This window comes from Ovis aries, chromosome 25 (assembly GCF_016772045.2).
Source record: "Ovis aries strain OAR_USU_Benz2616 breed Rambouillet chromosome 25, ARS-UI_Ramb_v3.0, whole genome shotgun sequence".
Lineage (NCBI taxonomy): Eukaryota > Metazoa > Chordata > Mammalia > Artiodactyla > Bovidae > Ovis > Ovis aries.
The window spans coordinates 18,951,920-18,974,430 of record NC_056078.1 but is presented as its reverse complement, the minus strand read 5'-3'; the positions used below and the strand labels follow the sequence as shown (position 1 = coordinate 18,974,430).

Sequence of the window (22,511 nt, the reverse complement as noted above, 5' to 3'; positions counted from 1 at the left end):
GGAATGGTAATGGCTTTACCTAGAACACCACAAGAAAAAAATTTAAGAGCCAAACAATCTTGAGTATGAAACGATATTCAGTTAATGAATTCACCATCTGGCAAAGCATATCTACTACTACAAAATTTGACTTAAAGCCTTAACAATATGGCACTTAACACTAGGCACAAGTGGGTATTTAAAGTTAACTAAAATTGAGAGAAAGAAGAAATTCAGCTCCTTAATGGCATGAGCTACATTTCAAATGCTCACCAGCCACATGTGGCTAGTGACAGTGCAGGTAGAGAGCATCTCCATCACTGCAGAATGCTCAATGCTTTTCATCATTGCACAGCTTTGAAAGGAACATTCCTGAACTTTTCAGACATAACTACATTTCCTCCCAAAGTATAAAGCTTTGTAAAGAGAAAAAAATAATTTCTAAATTTACCCACTTTGAAAATTTGCATAGCATACAGATGACTCATTTCTTATTTATAGATGGATTAAAAATATTCTTCTAAAGGTTTTTTTATACTTATTATTTCTTCTTCCCACACATATGAATTTATGATTGCCTCTACTTATAATGGTACTGTAGAAACTCATCCATAATGGTTCATCTTTAAATTTCAAAGCCTAAGGCATTACAAACATCCCAATGTTACTGCTAATGTGTATTTTACATTGAAGAAAAATGTCTTGATTCATGAGTCTTAGATTAGCTCTCTCAGTGATATCCTATTATGTCAAACCTGAACACCATTTCCATACCCCACTTGAGCTTTGTAATTTCTACCATAGTCTTTGACTTATGAAAAAGCATAATTAAAGGGTCTAGTGAAAAGTGAAAGTGTTAGTCGCTCAGTCATGTCTGACTCTTTGCGACCATAGACTGTAGCCTGACAGGCTCCTCTGTCCATGGAATTCATCAGGCAAGAATACTGGAGTGGGCTGCCATTCCTTTCTCCAGGGGATCTTCCCGACTCAGGGACTGAACCAGGGTCTCCTGACTGCGGATGGATTCTTTACTGTCTGAGCCACCGAAAGGATCTATATTCTCAATAAAAGTAGTTGGATTCCACATATCTTTAAACATTCTTGACAAGGTTTAAGTTATTATACTCTCTTTTTATCAGACATCATTTATTTATTAAATAGAGGATGACAAAGGACTTCAGACACACACTGAAAGGAAGTGACCAGTGCTCATCTGAAACACATGCCTTGTTTCCACAGAACTGTAATTTTCTCTGTTCCGATAATTGTAGTTCTGTCCTCTCAGCGATTCTTGACTTTTTTTTGCCATTGCCAAACAGATGGTAATACACATCCATAATATCCTATATTCTTAACCCCCAAACCCTCCCACTCAAGAAAGTACATCTCAGCATGCAAATAAGTCAAAGTGCTGTTGAATCAGTCTAACTTAACATCATCCACAGACTTCAGTATCTTTAATGATTATCATCAACTAATTACTTAGGGTGTATCTCACAAATGAACTCACATTAACGTTAGTTCCGTGGCTGTGCTTTATATATCTTGCCTTCGGGGTAAGATTTTAAGAAAATAGAAGAGAGGGACAAATCTTAGGCTTCTTCTGTTCTCTGAGTATACCTGGTACGGGGCTGATACTGAATATGTAATAAGTAAACTATTCTTTTTAAGCCTTTTTTTTTTTTTTTTTCATTACTCATGACTGCTACAGAGTTCTCTATAGATAGCAGCATGTTTGAATATAAACACTGGAGTTTATACAGGGAAGTTCAGTACCAAACCACAAGTACGGTCATGGGTATCTACTGGGGTAGATTACACCATTCACTAGGATGTTGCTTCAGGGTTACACAAAAGGTGGGCCAGGACCAACACCGAGATGTGTGTGATCTATATACAGTCAGGATTTTAATGCAGCTCTTGAGTAATCAGCCCTCTAGCCCTGGTATTATTAATCCTCAAAAAAAAAAAAAAAAGGCCTGCTACCATATAGGGAAAAGCAAAAAGAGGCTGTTACCTTCCTTAAGGACTCACAGCACTTCAACAGCCATTATCACTTTGAAAAATCATTTCAAATAATTTCTTTTCACTGTATGTTTTCTAATGACCCCAGAATAGAAATAACATGGGAGGAAACTATTATACAACTGTGAACTTCAAAAACACTACATAAATTATAAGTATCCAATGTGACCACTTTAAAGAAGAGATGTCACTATAAAATAATTGCATTTAAAGACAGAGCTATTCCCTCTAATATATTCTGCACAAAAAGTCCATTAATAAGGGAATTATGTTTGCAATAAAATGTTAGGAGAAAATGCCTCCCCTCCACCTCAGAATTCTAAATCATGCAAAATATGGGTGTAAGTGTGCAGTATGGTTATATTTAGACAGGGATAAATATTTAAAAAATTAAAACAGTATAATGTCTAGGCAGATGAGTGATTTCTATTTTTTTCAAAAATTTCTTTATATTACAAAATTAGTCATAGATGGTATAGTGAATTTTTTTTAATTGAAGGATAATTGCTTTACAGTGTGTTGATTTCTGCTGTACAACAATGTGAATCAGCTATAAGTATACATATATCCCCTCCAACTTGAACCTCCCTTCTACCACCCCACCATCCCAGAAGTCATCACAGAGGGTATAATGAAGTTTTAATTGTTAACATAATATAAGAATTTCTGACCTATTTCTTCATCATTTTCCAATATCTAAATCCCTTACTCCCATCATTAAAAGAAAATGTTTCTACATTTTGAGGGCATAAGCAGGAAATTATAGCCACTTATCAAAAACAATACTAAAAGGTATTTATATTTGTTTAAATTAATAATGCTTGATTTATTTTCTTGCATTTGGTTTATACACTATTAAGTTAAAAAGTATAAGAAAAATGAAGACAGGTTCTAGTCTGCGGAGGAAAATATGTGTGGAAACAGCAGTCTTAGTAAGTTGGAAGGGAGTTACTAACCACAAGGTCATTCTATATCTTGCATTTAGATCCTATTCTCTACAGAATTATATATACACAGCGTATGTTAAATTTAGTCCTAAAAATCAAAGAGAAAATAACAGAAAGGTTATGATGAGAAAACAAAAGTCAAAGTAATTAAAAAGTATTCTGTAGAACATTTTACATCATTAGACGAAGTGTTCCTGTCTTCAGGGAGCTCAGAGGTCTCAGGGTTTGAATTTAGATGAGCCCAGAACATCTGTTTAAGAAAACTAAGAACGTGGTAAGGTTGGCTGGGTGGGAGGGCTGGGTTCAAGCTCTGCAAAGAATGCTTTGGCCCAGAAGCAGCTTCCCCAGCTGGCCCCACACAGAAGTTTACTGATACCTGAAAATGTGTATGTCTACTCAAGTATCAAGCCTATGGATGGCATCTGTAAAAACGGACCATGATGTACGACTCATTCTAACCTCTTTATACCCAACCATTCTGCTTTGTTTAAATATTTTGCTTCCTGGTTAAACATTATATTAAAATTACTATGTTGTTGTTTAGCCATTCAGTTGTGTCCATGGACTTTTGCAACTCTATGGACCGTAGGCTGTTAGGCCCCTCTGTCCATGGGATTTCCCAAGCAAGTATACTAGAGTAGGTTGCCATTTCCTACTCCAGGGGATCTTCCTGACCCAGGGATTGAACCTGCATCCCCAGTACTGCAGGTGGATTCTTCACCGCTGAGCCACCAGGGAAGCCTCATGGAGGAATTTACTGTGCTTATCATCACCTTTGTATAAAATCTTCAACCTATCCTCAGAATTTTTAAATTAAGAATTAAAAAATATAATCAGCAATGCTTTGTAATCTTATAAGCATACCAGCAATTCTTTATGGAATAATTTTCAGGACACTGTTCAATAATGAGTAGTCATTAAGCTCTATTTCTTATTGATCCTTGACATACTACATTATAACTGAGAATAAGGATAGTCTGCAGTTTTTAGGGAAATGCCGTGTCCTTATAGATATTTAAGACAATCTGATCAAGCCAAGAATGGACTGCATTTTCATTAAGTGAGTACTATATTTTCATGGTTTTAAGATTAAAGCAATATATATTTGTTGAAGAATGTTTGTAACAGAGAAAAATGTAAAAGAGAAAGATGATCTATAACCCATCACGCAAATTACCTGTACATATTTACATATCCTTTAAGCCTTTTCTGACTTACCATACTTTCACAGCAGAGTTTCTCGACCTCAGCATTAGTGTGATTTTGTTCTAGATAATTTTTTTGTGTGTTGGGAAGCCATTCTGTAAGCAACATACTTGTCCTCTCCCTAAGATGCCAGTAAGCAGCACCTCTGCCTCAGTTGGGACAACCCAAAATCTCTCCAGACATTACCAAAATTGCCCCCAGTTGAGAACCATCATTTTCGAGTAGGAGTTTTAGAAGTCAGTTTTTACCCCTTCATTTTACATGTAAGAACATGGATACTTGGAGAGATCAGTGCAGATGACTGCCTTAAATCTCATGGCTAATTAGTGACAGAATCAGGGCTAAAAAATGCTGACAACTCAACTGCTACAGAATTCAGCTTTCATTATAACATTGTGCTTGCCTAGACTGCAGAGAGAAAAAAAAAAAGATCTTTCTTCTCCATTGTCTGAAGAAGGGCTCTCTTTTTTATACAGATGATACTAAGCAGCTGAATCTTCTCAAATTCTTTCACAAACAGAAAGCCATTAAAACAGACAGCAAGATGTCAGGATTTCTGACCTAACCGTCATTATTTACAGTCAATAAGATTTCAGAAATTTTAACTGTAAGGCTCTCATTTCTGTGACAATTGATTTCTTTAAAAAATAATATCTGCTAAAGAATTCACCAAGAAAAGGCTGCTAGAGAAAATCCTAAGAGGTGCTTAATACGACTAACAGTTCTCTTCTTCATCTGTCCTTCATTCAGCAGGAGCGTTGCTCGTCTGTACAAAAGCCGCCGGCATTTCTCATGTGAAAGCTATGGGACATTGAACATCCTCAGCAAAATCCTTGAAGCTCCTTCATATGTTTGTGCTTTGCTCAGCCAAAATAAACTTGTACACTGACCTTGTGAACAGATGCCGGGTAATGAGGTCACAGAACTGAGTAACATTTTCAGAAAATTGCTTTACGGTGTAATAAATGTTCTGATTAGATTCCTGGTTTCATCTTTAACATGCTCAGGCGGTTCAACTTGGGAAACCTAGCCAGGGGTATTGCCAGTCTTTAAAGGTCACACTGAGAGTTCAGTATTTTTAGTCTGAAAGATATTTTTAACAAACCATATATTGTAAAAAAAAAAAAAAAGTTTAATAATTCTCAAGTCTTACTATTAGCTTTCCTGCAGTTTCTCCTTAAACTTGACCTATTTCCTATTTCGGTTTCAATTTATTCTTCAGCAGGAAATGTCTGGTTCAGTGAATCTTCCATCACAGTCAGTGCCTTTCCTTGACATCTCTAGAGATGAAACTAATTTCCCCTACCTTAAAGCAGGCACAGTAAAACTTGAGGCAAATGGTGTTAACATTATGCTGTGTTCAGCATATTTAATAACCATTTCTAATGAATAAAATCCAGTATGGTTGATGCCAACATTCCTCTGCTCATTGGGAGAATGATGAGGGTTGCCTCATCGTATCAAGTTCACTATACACAGTGAACTCGATAACAAAAGGATCACAAGATCACAAGCAAAAAAGAGAGAGTTCCAAAGTGAATTCAAGTTACAGTGGGGTTGTTCTGCAGTGGTAACTTAGATAATTTTTATGCTGTTTCCTGCCTCTGAAGTGGGGAGGTGGTTTTAATTTGTTAAATGTATAAAGACAAGCAATAGATCACAAAGAAGTTTGTCTACAAAAAGGTGTTTCAGTAAGATAATGCTTATTTTATTTTTTATTTATTTATTTTTTGTCTGCACCCTGAGGCTTTGGGATATTAGGTCCCTGACCAGGGATTGAACTCTGGCCCTTGCAGTGAAAACATGAAATCCTCACCACTGGATCATCAGGGAATTACTAGATAATGCTTTTTTTTAATAATGGAGGGCAAAGGTAGGCTCTAAGCAACCAAATATGAGATAAAATTTTCAGTTAGTGGATACAGATATTCAGCTTGACAGTAGTGGCCTGAAAGGGCAGGGACTGTATCTGTTTTGTTCATTGCTGCATCCCAAGCACCTACCATACAGTAGGCATTAAATACAAACCTAGATGGTCAATACATTAAATATCTGTTAAATAAACATATAGGATGTTAAATACCAATGGCAGCAAAGTATGTATAAAATAAAAATAAATGAAGGAATGAGGAAAGATAATCCTGTTGGGGTTTCTGGTTCCTCATGTAGAGGTTGGAAGTAGTAAGTCAAAATAAAATATCCCACAAAACAGTTATAAGTCTCACAGAGTAGGTAGGATTATAAGCCATATTTAAGTGTTGAAGTGAAGAGGGCAAATGAAATTTGTGTGCGTCTATGTTTCCTAAAAACAGTGCTCTAAAATGTCTAAAAACTAAATGTCAACATCAAAAATTGATGTTGACATTTAGTTTTTAGTTTTTCACCACAGAGTCAAGTTGAATGTTGCTTTTAAGTATAGAAATTCAGAAAGCATCTTCTTGGGGGTGTAAATAAATAACATGTACTTGATTTGTGATGCTAAATAATGCCAAATTTTATAACAAAGAAAGCAAGAAACTTTTGGTCCCCTCTTTCCATCACCCTGCAGGCAACCGCTTTAAAACCTCTACTTTCTTACGCAGCAGACCAGGACTTGAGTTCTGCTCTGCCTCATTTTCTCCTTCCTGCCATCCTCACAAAGCAGAAGTTAAGTAAAAGGCTGATGGTTATTTGGAAAGTCATACTCAGAACTTTCTGAAGCTGAAACCTATTTTCTTTTCACATACTACACACCAAAACCAATAATGCCATGGGATTTAAAATCAACCACACTAATTACTACATGCAAAGAAATCCAAAAGCCATAATGCGAATTTTCACATAAGGCATTCCTTTGATAATTTGGCTTGCAAAACACAACACATGACATTAGTAATTGGCTAAGTAAAATCTTAAGTTTTAAGAACAGAAATTTTTCATGCCTTATTTTGAATAATCAGTTACCTCAAATTGGTTGAAGTATGGGTGCAGAAGTAAGCCAGAAATCCTACCAAGATATTGCCATGGAGAGAGAGAGGGAAAAAAAACAGCAAAGACAGAGAAAGAAAGAATGGTCATCTTTACTAAAGGTTATTTACTCAAAACTATTTTAAGGTTATAAAGTAGGAAGATTACAACAAAATGACATTTTTCCAGTATGTTTTATTTACTATCTCTCATTCTGTCATCAATTAAGAGTTCAAAATATCCAACAATTATAGAAGACGTGTTAAAATATCTTTAAAATAGTCTACTTGTTGTTTTCTAATATTACAAAAATAAACAGAAGGTAAATTTGTGCCAAAATTTATAATGACCTGAAATAAAAAGCCACCCTACTTTGTTCACTGGCAATGTGACACTGGATTAAAAAAAGAGGTAAATAAAAAATTACCTTCACTGCTGCAGTGACGGCAGCAGTAGCTGCTAAATTTAAACCTTGCCGCCCAAAGTTTACCATAGTTTCATAGCCTCGTTCTTTTGCTTGGACAATATAATCGTCAATTTCCTGGGGAAAAAAAAAATCAAGTTCGTAGATATTAATTTTATTTGAAAAGAATGTCAAGAAGCTGAAAACTAGGACTTGCCCCCCTAATATAACAGTTTCACTCATTTTATAGCATGCTACATGTGAGGGTGAAACACATTTCTAACGAATGATTTGTGGGAATAATTTATACATCTTACCCTTTCCTTTGAAGAAAGTAGTGGATGAAGGAATTTTCTGTATATTAAACTTGCTCCTCTGGTATAAGGAGAGAGTAGCCATATGACAAAGGCAATCTTAAGCTCATAGTAGAGGGGGAACCTGAGAAGAAAATATTTGAAAAGGATGCTGGTGAAAATAAACTGCAGACAATGAGGAAATCACACGCACAATTTTTTTTTTAAAGTTCAGTCACTGTGTTACACTTTCACAGGTAAGAAATTGTGATTAGGGAAACAACTATGTTTGAACTGACAAATTAATCTCACTAATTATACAGATCAGAGCAGCCTGTCCCCTTGCAGTGATTCACAACTTCTAGTTCAAAGTTGTTCCATTCATGTACAATTCAAAAAAAAAACCACAACTGTTTACTTTTTGGCTGCACTTCCACAGATGTTGGATCTTAGACCAGGGATCAAGCCTGCACCCCTTGCATTGGAAGGAAGAGTCTTAACCACTGGACTGCCAAGGAAGTTCCAAGATTGCTCTCTATAGGTAAAGATAGACAAGCTGCCAAACTAACTGGAGTAGTTCAGAGAGGTCATTCAGTTCAGTTGCCCAGTCGTGTCCAACTCTTTGCAACCCCAGGGACTGCAGCATGCCAGGCCTCCCTGTCCATCACCAACTCCTGGAGTTCACTCAAACTGATGCCCATCGAGTCGGTAATGCCATCCAACCGTCTCATCCTCTGTCATCCCCTTCTCCTCCTGCCTTCAATCTTTCCCAGCATCAGGGTCTTTTCAAATGAGTCAGTTCTTTGCATCAGCTGGCCAAAGTATTGGGGAGTTTCAGCCTCAGCATCAGTCCTTCCAATGAATACCCAGGACTGATCTCCTTTAGGATGGACTGGTTGGATCTCCTTGCAGTCCAAGGGACTCTCAAGAGTCTTCTCCAACACCACAGTTCAAAGCATCAATTCTCCTGTGCTCAGCTTTCTTTATAGTCCAACTCTCACATTCATACATGACCAATGGAAAAACCACAGCCTTGACTAGATGGACCTTTGTTGGCAGAGGTCATTAAAAGCATCTCACCAGGACAGTAAGGTGTACCCACCCTGTCTGCAGAGCCTAGCTGCTGTGGCATTAGCAGGACACACCTCCCAAGCGTTAGGTGTGTTTTTAAGCATTAATAAGCTCCAAGTGTGCAATGTTACCTCATATGCACACATCCTTCTCTTAGAGCTCCCAGAAAACATCCCCTCCAATTTCATTTGGCCAGAATTGCAGCGCTTGACAGACCTAAATTGTTCACTTGAAAGGAGAATGGAATTGCCATTGTGGTAATCTGGAAATTAGGGTTATATACCCGTGCCCCTTCCCACTTGGGTTTTTCAGCATCTTCTCCCATAGGCTGACTACACTTCCTCAAGCAAGGAACGTGGGTTTAGTCATGTGACCTGCTCTGGGCAACAGAATGTGAGTGCAATATATGTTAAATGCAAAGAAAAGCTTTAAATGTCCTGTGACTCCCTCACTTCAACACCCCCCAACCTCTTGCTTTCAAATTCTGCTTTCTGTCATGAGAATATCTGCTTCTTCAGGCTTGGTCCATGAACAAGAAGACACTTAAAACTGAGCTGAGCTCATCAAGGCTGGCAGCTGACCATTTGTCTTCATGTAGCCTGAGCAAGAAATGAATGTTTGTTTTTTAACCCATTGTGCTTTTAGGGTGCTTTGTTGCCATAGCAAAAGTTAAGTAAAACAGCACAAGGGAACAAGCATCCTGTGGTCTATGCACTACTGAGAGACATGATAAAAAATCTGGGCTCTTCTGATGAGACAGGTGAGCAGGGGGCAGTGAGGACCGACTACTGTATGGATGGTGGAGGGTTTCTGCACAGTGCAGCTGCAGAGGAGTCTCTGGACTTTCCTCTCATGACAAGCTTTTTCTACCTTGTTTACTTTTTAATAGTGTATATATATACATTTGCAACCAGAAAAAAAGAGATGCATTTAAATAGAGAACACGGACACTTAAAGAAACCTAGCATGGTTTAGAATCTGTTCTGCCACTAAAAAACAAACAAACAAACAAACAAAAAACCCTTCCCAAACCGCTTTACCAAAACATAACAGATAAATGAACTGTGGGACAGAAGGAGGAAGAGAGAGATGGATGCAGATACAGAGAAGTTGATACATAAAAGCTGGTTGTGAAGAACATTTAAGTCTCATGACTTCTATTTTTTCTGAGCCATCCAATGTGACCTAGTATGCTATGAGAATATGATGAGACTTACAAAGTCAGAAAGACAGTTAAAGCAGAGAACAGTAAAGATTTGAAACAGAAATAGGAGGGGATGGAAGTAGCCACTGACCAAAAAGCAAGTAAAAGGAAGGGTGACTTTCAAATTGATACCTATATGAGCAACTGATTGATTTCTTTTCAGCTCAGTTGGTAGCCTGGGTAAAGAAGAAAAGAGGAGTGTGGTTGGGCTGATTTAAGTTGGGGGTTTGTGCAGTAAGGGTGGTTGAAGATAGTGGCGAGATAGTAAGAGTTTAGAGTTTGTAAAAATGACTTCTCCAAGTGATGGCAAGGTATAGTTGGAAATATATTACTGAAATATAGCACAAAGAGATTCAGGTTGTTCCACTAAGTATGACTTCTCAGCAAAATGTTCGATCCTTGAGGATAGAAACATGTTTCAATTCTGCCTCATGCTGTTTGGAATAGGGCAGCCAAGGAGCTGGTGTTGGGAGTGGGTGGTGGCCGTGTGGACTTGATGTCATCCAGTTTGAATGTTTGTGGATGAGAATTTTAAGGGTGGGAGGGAAGTGCTAAAACCAGAAGCTGTGGGCTTCAAAAGGGGAGTTTGCTTAGGAAATATTAATAAAGAAAAAATAGTGTGAAGTCATCAGAGTGTGGAAAAAAGATAATGACAACCAAGTTTTCTCTGTTCCGAGATCCTGGGACGTGCGCGGGAGAAGGGCGGGAGGAAGCAGCATGTGGGCGGGAGGATGGACTGCCTTTACGTGGGGGATTCCACAAGGAAGGAAATGTCCTTGTGGGGAAACCAGGTAAAGGGAAGGGTACAGTGGATAATTAGGTAGCCTGAGGAAATTCATCTAGTTAGGGATGGACTTCCTTGGTGGTCCAGTGGTTAAGAATCCTCCTGGCACTGCAGGGGACACGAGTTTGATCCCTGTTTGGGGAACTAAGATCCCACATGCCACAGAGCAACTAAGCCCACGTGTCACAAGGAAAGGTCCCCTGCGAGGCAGCAAGGATCTCACATGCTGCAGCTAAGACACGGCATAGCTAAGTAAATAGGCAGACATTTAAAAATTTATTAAAAAAAAATCTCTTCATTTACAGCAAGGGCAGGATAAGAACGGAGGACACCAGGTAAGAGTCTACATTATGGATATTTCTCAGAGCTAGAACTTACCAAGCGACTGTTTGATCTGCCACTGTTTCAATTACAGTATACAGGGCAAAGACGATCCAGTACATCATCCATCGAACCTGCAAATGATAAAAATACTTATGAAATAACAGACCAAAATTATCTGCAACTCTGAAGAGTTGTATAGATCATATATAGTGGAAGTGAAAGTGAAGTCGCTCAGCTGTGTCCGACTCTTTGTGACCCTGTAGCCTACCAGGCTCCTCTGTCCATGGGATTTTCCAGGCAATAGTACTGGAGTGGATTGCCATTTCCTTCTCCAATCATACATAGTATGTTGGATTAAATGATGAAGGCGATGGTTTAATTCTCAACAGGTTTTATGTCTGACTTCCTCACGTCACCACATCAGTTGTCCTGGGATACAAGAATTGAAGGATAACAAACCTCTAGGCTTAATACAGTATAATGTAGGAAACTAAATGAAAAAATAGGACGTATTTTTCTTAACTGGAGGAAAATTCTTTAAAAGATCTTATTACATGCTTCTTTATGAAGACTATTAACTGTTTAATTATGATAGAAACCATATAGTATGATATGGACACATTTAATCTTTATTAGCCTTTTAAATTTTGCATTCTTCATTTCTCAATACATCCGTCTTTGGAAACCAAAGACTGATCCTGGATTTGCTACATCCATAATGCTCGTCACCACTTTGAAAATCTAAAGTTAGTATCTTCTTCCTCCTTCCCTAAATGTAAGCCTGTTATCTTTTACATATCCTTTTCCTTCTTCTATTCTAATACTGTAAGAGTTGATGCAATAAACCAAGTATTTATGTTCCCTCAAAATTCGTATTTTGAAATCCTAACTCCAAATGTGGGAGGTTATTAGATCATGAGTCGTCACAAATGTGACTGGTGACACGGCAAAAAGATGGCCATCTATCAACCAGGAAGAGGGCCCTCATCAAATGCAGAATCTACCTGCATTTTGATCTTAGAAGTCTTAGCCCCCTGAACGGTGAGAATAAATTTCTGTTGTTTATAGACTAATCTGTCTATGTTATAGCACTCTGAATGGACTAAGAGAGTAATTCAGGATATTTTTACCTCTTGTCTGGACTAGAGCATCCTATAAGGTCCCTGAGACTCTGTGTCTTTGTAGCAATCCTTCTCACAGAATGGTGCCATATTCATTTTCCTTGAACTCATTCTCACAAATTTATACCTTTCCACCTCCCTACGCACACAGACTCTTTTATCACTTACATAGGGTGGGTTTTGGGTAAGAGTTAAAATCTCTGCTTTCTCAATAATATAATTACAGCTAGCACAAAAAATCATGCCGACTATAGCCCAGAGACTGTGCTAAGAGCATCACATGTATTAATTCACTTATCCCCCACAATAGCATTATGAAACAGACTACATAAGTATGTAATTATAAGGAACTGGTAGTACAGAGAGGTATTCAAGTTCATTTAGCCAGAATTTGAATCCAGACTGCCTGACTCCCAAATTGGTGCTATTATCCAATTTGATCATGTACAGAAAGGAATGAGGAACTGCTGAACGTGAGGTCTAAGAATAACCACTACTTCCCTATTCTCATCACAATAAGATGACCAAAAAAAAAAAAAATTAGGTCTCTATAATTAGTTTAAAAATTGACCTATTTAGTTTTAATGCAGATGCTTCTTTGGGTATTTTATAAATATGAAACTATAATTCAGGTAGCTTTAACAGTTTTCTGTTTGGAAAAATCAATTAATAACAGCCATGAATAACTTTTGAAACAATGTGTTGTAACATATGACGAGTAATTTACCTTGTGTGTGTATGTATGTGTGTGTGTGTGTGTGTGTGTGTGTGTGTGTGTGTGTACTGTTGGTCAGTCGTGTCTGACTCGTGACCCCACAGACTATAGCCCGCCACGCTCCTCTGTTCATGGGATTTCCCAGACAAGAATACTGGAGTGGGTTCCCATTTCCTTCTTTAGGAGATCTTCCCAACCCAGGGACTGAACCTGTGTCTCCTATGTCTCCTGCAGGCAGATACTCTACCACTGAGCCACCTGGGAAGCCCAGTTTACTTCACTTAAGAGCTTAAAAAACTGCCTGAAGCAAATAGCACATTGCTGCTGCTGCTGCTAAGTCGCTTCAGTCATGTCCAACTCTGCGAGACCCCAGAGACAGCAGCCCACCAGGCTCCCCTGTCCCTGGGATTCTCCAGGCAAGAACACTGGAGTGGGTTGCCATTTCCTTCTCCAATGCATGAAAGTGAAAGGTGAAAGTGAAGTCGCTCAGTCGTGTCTGACTCTTAGCGACCCCATGGACTGCAGCCTACCACACTCCTCCATCCAAGGGATTTTCCAGGCAAGAGCACTGGAGTGGGGTGCCATTTCCTTCTCCAAAATAGTACATTATCTACAATGAAATGGATTTATGATTATCATCTCAAATTAAAAAAAAGACTAAATATTCCCTTCAGTTTTTCACTTTTCATGAGTTACTTTACTCCCTCACTGCCGCCAATTCCAAGCTTTTTGTCCCAGTATGCAGATTTTTTTCCAGGGTTAAAATCCTATGTGCTTTCTCTTGCTGCCCCCTTCTTTTAAAAGCAAAGTGAGGCTCTCACACAAATTCATTCATTTAGCCTTTCCAAATCAAACATTAATTTAGTACTTTTACCTTTCAACTGTATTCACAAGGTTATCCTCTAAAAAAGAAATGAAAGGGAAAAGCCTGGAAACAAAACAGTGCATTTTTATAAGGCTAGAAGGGACCCTGCAGGTGATCAAGTTTTTTTGAAGCTTTATTGAAAACAACTGTAAAGCAATTACAAAAAAACACATACCCTGCTCTTGTTGGTCCTTCCATTCCACTCACTGTAGGACTCTTGAGGAGACTCTAAGAAATCCCAGTGCTCCATGCGGCAGAGTTCAAAAATAAATAACACGGCAAACTCCTCTCCTTTTACTGAGGGCCAAAATAAGTAAGTTGTGCAAGAGGCTGAGCTGGGAAATGGGCACAGGGCCATAGTCTACAATGTAGCCTGAAAAAGGCAGATTTGCAAACAAGAGGTTGCTGTCAGATCAATCATTTCATTTCTCTCTCTCTCCCTCTTGCACTTAGCACAAGGATTTCAGTGTAAACCTTACCACCTTCTCTCCTGGGAAAGTGGCAGCTTAAGTTAACTGGTCTCTCTCATAGGAAGTTTAGGAAACTTTCAGAAAAATAAATGATTTAAGTCAATGCCTGTTATTTTTTCATTATTTTGTATTTTCATCATTTTACTATCTCACAACCCTCATTATGGCTGTGATCTTCCAAATGGATAAGAAAGAAAAACAACACTCCACAGAGTCATAATTTACCCAATAGAGTTGAATAGTATGCGTAGTTAATGTTTGGTGATACTCTCTGAAATACTAGTTCTCAAACAGACTTGCGCTGCTAGAGTCCCATACATTGCAAAAGCACTTTGGCTTTAGTAAAGTCAAGTACTTACCCAGTTTTCAAATTCATGTTACTTATTTTTATTTGCTAATTTTTGGCTGCACCGGGTATTAGTTGTGCCATGTGGTCTCTCAGTTGCAGCATGTGGGATCTAGTTCCTTGGCCAGGGATAGAACCTGTGCCCCTTGCATTGACAGCGCCGAGTCTTAGCCACTGGATCATCAGAGAAGTTCCTCAAATTCATTTTAAAACCCACCAAATATATAAGTGCTTTCACATATATAATGTTTATCTCTCTAAAAAAAAGACTATATTTATTTAGGTTGTGAGAATATTAAATAATGCCAAAAATTTTAAAAGGAGAAAAGAAGAGAAAGAACGCTCTGTCCTTTTAGTTAAAAAACAGCAAACTATACAATTAATAGTGTATTCCTGGTCATTTTCCTGTGGTATTGGCTCAATTTTATATAAGCAAAACTCCATAGTTCTAATTTATCTTTAAAGAATATATTCTTTGACAATCTGCTCATAAATTTCTGCATTTTTTTGTTTTCCTTATTAGAAATAAGGACCTTAACAATAGTTGAATTGAGTTAATAATTAAATGAATGCAGTGAGTGTGTGTTATTCATGTGAGCAAGTATGAAGAAAGTTAACCTTGAGAAGATACTGCTTTCTTTTTCCTATTAATGGATTTGGTTGGGATTTTACACCAAATGATTACTCAGCAAACCTTTTATTAAAACTATACCTCAAGGCTGCTCAGCCTACTCTTTAAGGTCTAGCCCAAAGAAAATAACAGAATGAAGTCAAGGTCAAAAAGAAGAGAAGAAAGAAAAGAGCAATACACAAAATGATAATTAAAAATATGTTATGGTAAAATATTCTTTAGATGGACAGAAAACATCAATAACAAAATGTAGTACTAAAACCAAAAAACTGGTAGGAAAACAATGCAAATTGATAATCTCATGACTGTATAAAACAAAATCTAATAGAAATAAATGCTATTAAAGTGCTATGCAAATAAAAGTCAGTAACTTAACAGGCAGCTGTAATATATCATAATCCACCTTTAAAGTTACAGGAAAAAAAGTTTATGTTAAGAAAGTGGGAACAAATTCTATTTTTCAGTTCAGAATCAACAAACCAACGTTTAGATCTCTTCATGAGAACAATGAATAAGAAAGCTACTCAAAAAATCCACAGACAAATGGTGGAGAAGGCGTGGCGAGAAGGGAACCCTCCTACACTGTTGGTGGGAATCTAAATTGGTACAGCCACTATGGAGAACAGTATGGAGCTTCCTTAAAAAACTAAAAATAGAGCTACCATATGACCCTGCAATCCCACTCTCGGCATATATCCAGAGGAAAATATGATCCAAAAGGATACACGCACCCCAGTGTTCACTGCTGCACTGCTTACAATAGCGAAGACACGGGAGCAAGTGAAATGTCCATCGACAGAGGAATGGATAAAGAAGACGAGCTACAAACACACTCAGCCCTTGCAAAGAATGGAACGATGCCATCTGCAGCAACTCGGAGGGTCCTAGAGAGTGTCACACTGGGTGAAGCCAGTCAGAGAAGGAGAAATATCGGATGACATCCCTTACATGTGGACTCTAGACAGAAATGATACAAATGAACTTATTTATAATACAGAAAGAGACTCACAGACTTAGAAAAAGAACTTATGGTTGCCGGGGGTGTGGGGGAAGGGATAACTAGGGAGTTTGGGAAGGTCATGTACACATTGCTATATTCAAAATGGATAACCAACAAGGACATATTGTATAGAAAAAGAAGAAGAAGAAGAAGAAGAAGAAGAAAGCTTTTTCTTTACTCAACTCAAAAAGCTTTACTCAACTTTTTCTTAAACGTCTTTTTGACCCCAAGGAATTGAATTATCTAACAAGGTGGAGCTTATGAGCACTAACATGGATACACACACACACACATCCTACTTTTGGTTCATCTTTCAAATAAAACATAATTTAGATAATTCCTAAGGACGCAGGTGGGATCATCACACAGAATGCTCCTTGACACAGCTGTAATCAGCTCTGCCTACTTCACATCATGGGACCAGAAACAGGAACGTAACAGCTTCTGTCCTCAAGGATTTAACATTCTACTGGAGAGAAAAACAAGTAAATAACAGTGATAAACAAAATGTTCTGCTGTTTTTACTGCATTAGATGCCCTAGTTCCCAGTATGAGTCAAGAGCACAAGAGTTTGAGGAAAGTTTATTAAAGGGACTATTCATACAGTTGTGGAAGAAGTTCAAGAAAACCAGTAGAGAATAGTGGTTCACCATTGAACTAGCGACAGCAGGAACTGGCATTACTTGCCTGGTGTGAAGAAGGGTGGACAGGGACAGGTTTACTGGAATCCAAACAGGGTAACCATCAAGGTGTGGTCTCAGGGGGACACTCACAGCAACCCCTGGTGGCAGGGAGGAAGCTGGGAGAACCCTAATCTGACCGACCTCATGCTCAGCCAGCCTTCTGATTTTCTGCAGGAGTCTCTCATGAGCCAAACCCAAAGGGAAGTCAGAAATGATGCAACCTGTATGGATCAGCCTCCTGGGCCCTAAGCAAGGCAAAGAAAGGTGGGACGTGGAGGAGAAACTCCACTGGAGGGGCAGGGGGTAGGTCCTAGCACTATGCAGCCTCTCAACTCTTGGAAATATATCAGCAATAAAAATCATTCCACACCACTTCCACAGACACCTCACCAGTCCAGTTGATGATCATCTCCTGTCCAGATTATTCTCACAGTGTCCTAAGTGATCATTCTGCTCTTCTGGGTCTTTTTGCGTATATCACTCAGAGTGTCTCCTTAGAGAGCAGGTCATTGTGTCATTTTCAGTCACTAAGTCATGTTCAACTCTTTGTGAACCCATGACCTGCACACACCAGGCTTCCCTGTTCTTTACCACCTCCTGGAGTTTGCTCAAATTCATGTCCGTTGAGTCGATGGTGCCATCCAACCATTTCATTCTCTGTCGCCCCCTTCTCCTGTCCTCAATCTTCCCCAGCTTTATGGTCTTTTCTAGTGAGCTGGCTCGTCACATCAGGCGGCCAAACTATTGGAACTTCAGCGTCAGCATCCATCCTTCCCATGAATATTCAGGACTGATTTCCTTTAGGATTGACTGATTCGACGTTCTTGTTGTCCAAGGGACTCTCCAGAATCTTCTCCAACACCGCAGTTCAAAAGCATCAGTTATTTGGCACTCAGCCTTCTTCATGGCCCAACTCTCACATCCGGACATGACTATTGGACTACACGGTCATTCCTCTGCTGAAACTCCTCTGTTGGCCCCCATCAGAATTCTTACCTTGGCCTACCAGGCCCTGTGGTTCTGGCTCCAGCTGCCTCTCTGGCCTCATCTGCTCTGTCCTCCTTCCCCTGTTCTGCTTCAGTCACATCAGGCCCTTTTACTATCCTTCCTGGGTGCAGAAATGTTTCTGCCTCAGGGCCTTAGTACTTGCTGTCTCATTGTCTGAAATGCTCTTCCTTCAGTTATCCATGTGGATAGCTTTCTCACTTCCCTCAGGTCTCTGCTCAAATATTTATCTGAGAGCCCCTTCTTCACTACTCTGTTTAAAATAACAATGTCCTTCTAACTCCCTTATCATGACTTATTTTTCTCTTTAGCACGTATCACAGACGCATCTAACAAATACTAAAATGCTTTTCTTGCCTTTCCTTACTAAAATGTAAATTCCAAGAGGACAAAGCTTTTATTTTGTTCTGCTCAACCCTCTGTATCTGCAGAGAAGGAGCTCAGTAAATATATGAATCGTTGAATGAATATGAAATCACCCAGAGCTTAGCGTGCTCCTTTCTGTAAAGACTGCAAACAGCTTAGACAAGAAGTAAAGACGTGACAGTTGAATATAAAGGAGTCTTTTGAGGCCTGGTTGAAAAACAAAAATGGGGGGGGGAGGGAATAAAAAATAGCATGAGGCTAAATGAAAGCATGCTTATAGCCTCAAGGATTGAACATTTTACTGGAGAGATAATGAGATTCAAATTATGAGGAAGCAGGAATTCTTAATGGGAATGAGATCTTGTATGAGATAGATGAGAAAGAAGAGAGAGATCAAGAAAGAAGCTGGGGCGTATCTTCCTCTGAGACAGAATCAAAAGGAGCGTGGCCGTGTTGGGAAGAGGCTGAAGTGGTTCTATAGGTGAGGGCCTCTGCCTTTACTCTGCAGTAGGAGGGCAGGTTATTTTTAATGCTGGGGATGGGTGGGAAGGAGAGTGGATTTCAAAGGAGTAGTAAAGGTTTATGAAATTTGTTTATATGGATGGACTAGGGATCTGCCTAGGGTAGAGATGGAATAGATTATGTGACCAGCGATGCCCTCGGCTTCTCTGGGTATGAGAGAGAGGTGGCTGCAATGAAAGGTCCGGGATGGTGAAACAGGACGGGGTGGAGGTGACAGCTTGCGGTTCATAAAAAGGCAAATAACAGAGGCTGGCTGGGGAGTCGCCCAGCCAGAGCTAGCGCTTCTCAGTCCATTTCTGAAAGAGGTAGGGCCATGTGTCCAGTTCCCGCCAACAGAATATTAGCTGAGGCTTTTGAGAAGTGAGTGCGTTTCCCCACAGGCTCTTCTTTCGCCCTGTGGCTGGGAGGGCAGGGAGCAGAGTAACCTTGGAATCTTCATATTACAGATGGGCAGAGCCCCATTTCTTCTTCTTTTTTTTTTTTTTTTTTCCCATTTCTTCTTACACGGTTGCTTGAGAAACATTTCTTGATGAAGTCAACACTAACCGGGACTGTTATGCTAAAGACAAATATGTTTTTATATTCCCTCTGCCACTGCATTTTTGTTTCAGCTTAAGAATCTGCCTCCAATGCAGGAGACACAAGAGATGTAGGTTTGATCCTTGGGTTGGGAAGATCCCCTGGAGTAGGAAATGGCAACCCACTCAAGGATTCTTGTATGGGAAATTCCATGGACAGAGGAGCCCGGCGCACTACAGTTCAAGGGTTGTAAAGAGTCAGACATGACTGAGTGAGCAACTTACCTGCTTACTTATAATTACAGAAGCTTAGCCTACGCTAATATAAAAGGTTACCCTATAACCTCTGTGGGGACTGAAAGAGTCATGGTTCCAGAATTAGGTGGACATCAGTCAAAGTACTGTTGGCTACAACCTGTGACACCAGTAATACCCTGGTTGGCACTGATGGATGCTACTACCACAATGACCTGGAAATGGAGAAGAGGAGTATCATTTTAAGAAACTCTGCCTGAGATAGCCCCAGGGGACTCTCAAAAATATTGGGGGGATTCTCCTGGTGGTCCAGTGGCTAAGACTCTGAGCTCCTAATGCAGAGGGCTCGAGTTTGATCCCTGCACAGAGAACTAGATCCCACATACTGCAATTAAGACCTGGGGCGGCCAAAAAAAAACCCAAAAAGTATTTGAGAAGAAACTGGAAGATAGGCAAGATTGATGTTCTTATGCAGCAGACTAGGGCAAAGCCAGAGAAATATTATTTTAAATTACTTTTATTATCCTTTGGCTAGTGCGGCCTCTACCTGTATAAATTTGTTATTGTCTGTAATGTCAGTACATGTGACTTACAGAAATCCCTTGGTACTTTCAGTAGGCCAAGAAGTCAGATACAGACGCTCATTAGAAATATGCATAAAGTTTAAAATAATTATATTCTGAGTGGTAAGCCAAAATATTCAGAGAGCAAAATGCATAAAAGTCAGTGGGACGACTACATGAAAAACAGTTGTTCAATGGCCTATTTTGCTGACTTTGGTTTGGTTTTCCCAAGAGTATACCTAGTGATTATTATAGTACCTGGCACAAAATAAATGTTAAGAAATATTTCTTAAATTATTAGTGACCTGGGCTAACTTATGAACAATAATATAATTTCCTTCTTTTTCCTAATTATTTTGTAATAAAGTTCTTTTGAAGTGGTCACAATAAAATGGCAATCATTTATCAATCTTGGGACACACTTTCCCTACCATATTTTTCATAACTAGAGAAATGTGATGAATGTTTTTAAAAAATAAAATATTTGCAAATAAAAATTATCCAAGTGAAATGTTAAAATCATTGAAATATCAAAATAAATTTATTTTCTAAGAAAATATACTCATATAGTTTGGCAAGTTCTTTCGAAAACAGAGTCGTCTGTGATATAAAACCACAGTATCTAAAATTACATTCTGGTTTATATAGTGCATGGATTAGATTATCCTACTTAACAAGCCAGTACTTGCTTTATTACTCAAAATCCAGAAGGCTTTTGTAAGACTTAGCATTTCACAAACCCAGACAGTCATGTGATAGCGTTCTTGCTTTACTCTCTCAAAGGAATTAGGATATTTTAAGCCTGAGTGAATACCGTAAAATGAATGTACTCACAGGCTAAATTTACTATCAAAAGACCATGCTCCATTTAATAGGTATGCATGTACCTATTCCTGATGCCAAAAGAAAAGTAGGCCTCATTTCATGGTTTTTAAATATTTTTCAACAAAACAAGTTTTTATGATTCAATATCCTGAGACAGAATTTGCAATGCAATTGATTTAGATCCCAGGATACACAAATAAAGCAAATAAAAAGTAAACCATAACTGTAAAATAACCCTCCTGATTTCCATCACAGAAGCTGAGAACAATGGACTGGTATATTTATATTGAGGAATATCCTGTTCTGATGTGAGGCTCACGGCTGTACATTCACAAGCGTTATGGAGAACTGTGGTGAGGGCATATTAACTCAAAGGCATCTTTCTCAAATTGTATCTTTACATAACTTATTCTTGCTATGCTATGAGCACTGTGGTATTATGATAACAATGACATTAACGATAATGTATGTTAAATGATATTTGTTGTTCGTCACCTGGTCATGTCTGACTCTGAGACCCCATGGACTGCAGCATGTCAGGCCCCCCTGGCCCTCACCATCTCCTGGAGTTTGCTCAAGTTCATGTCCATTGCTTCGGTGATACCATCCAGCCATCTCATCCTCTGTCGTCCCCTTCTCCTTCTGCCTTCAATCTTTCTCAGCATCAGGCCTTTTCCAATGAGTCAGCTGTTCCCATCAGGTGACCAAATTATTGGAGCCCTAGTTTCAGCATCAGTCCTTCCAATGAGTATTCACGGTTGATTTCCTTTAAGACTGACTGGTTTGATCTCCTTGCACCACAGTTCAAAAGCATCAATTCTTTGGTGCTCTGCCCTGTTTAAGGTCCAGCTCTCACAACCATACGTGACCACTGGGAAGACCAAAGCATTGACTACACAGGACCTTTGCCAGCAAAATGATGTCTTTGCTTTTTAACACACTGTCTAGGTTTGTCATAGCTTTCCTGCCAAGAAGCAATCATCTTCTCATCTCATGACTGCGGTCACCATCTGCAATGATTTTAGAGCCCAAGAAGCGGAAATCTGTCACTGCTTCCACCTTTTCCCTTCTATTTGCCATGAACTGATGGGGCTGGACGCTATGATCTTAGTTTTTTTAATACTGAGTTTTAAGCCAGCCTTTTCGCTCTCCTTCTTCACCCTCATCAAGAGGTTCTTTAGTGCCTCTAGCTCCTCTTCACTTTCTGCCATTAGAGTGGTATCATCCACATATCTGAAGTTGTTGATGTTTCTCCCACCAATCTTGATTCCAGCTTGTGATTCATCCAGACTGGCATTTTTCATGATGTGCTCAGTGTATTAGTTAAATAAACAGGGTGACAATAAGCAGCCCTGTGGTTTTGCACAACGACAAAAAAGATATGTTAACTTGACACATAGTACTCTGGGGCTATTACAAACAAGATGCTTTGACACAATATAGT

General features: G+C 39.0%; 1 protein-coding gene across 5 annotated transcripts in view; it reads right to left on the bottom strand.

Moving 5' to 3' along the window:
• Positions 1–22,511, bottom strand: part of REEP3 (receptor accessory protein 3) — a 100,201-nt gene that overhangs the window by 13,330 nt on the left and 64,360 nt on the right. For 3 of the 5 annotated variants that reach the window (XM_060406500.1, XM_060406502.1, XM_060406501.1), the window contains 4 exons: positions 14,059–14,256; positions 11,237–11,313; positions 7,824–7,944; positions 7,531–7,644 (listed from right to left, as the gene is read on the bottom strand). In XM_060406500.1, the coding sequence (XP_060262483.1) occupies positions 7,531–7,644; positions 7,824–7,944; positions 11,237–11,313; positions 14,059–14,241 (495 nt within the window). In that variant the 5' untranslated portion in view covers positions 14,242–14,256. The remainder of the gene's footprint in view (positions 1–7,530; positions 7,645–7,823; positions 7,945–11,236; positions 11,314–14,058; positions 14,257–22,511) is intronic. The other 2 variants (XM_060406503.1, XM_015104376.4) reach the window with 1 other exon arrangement.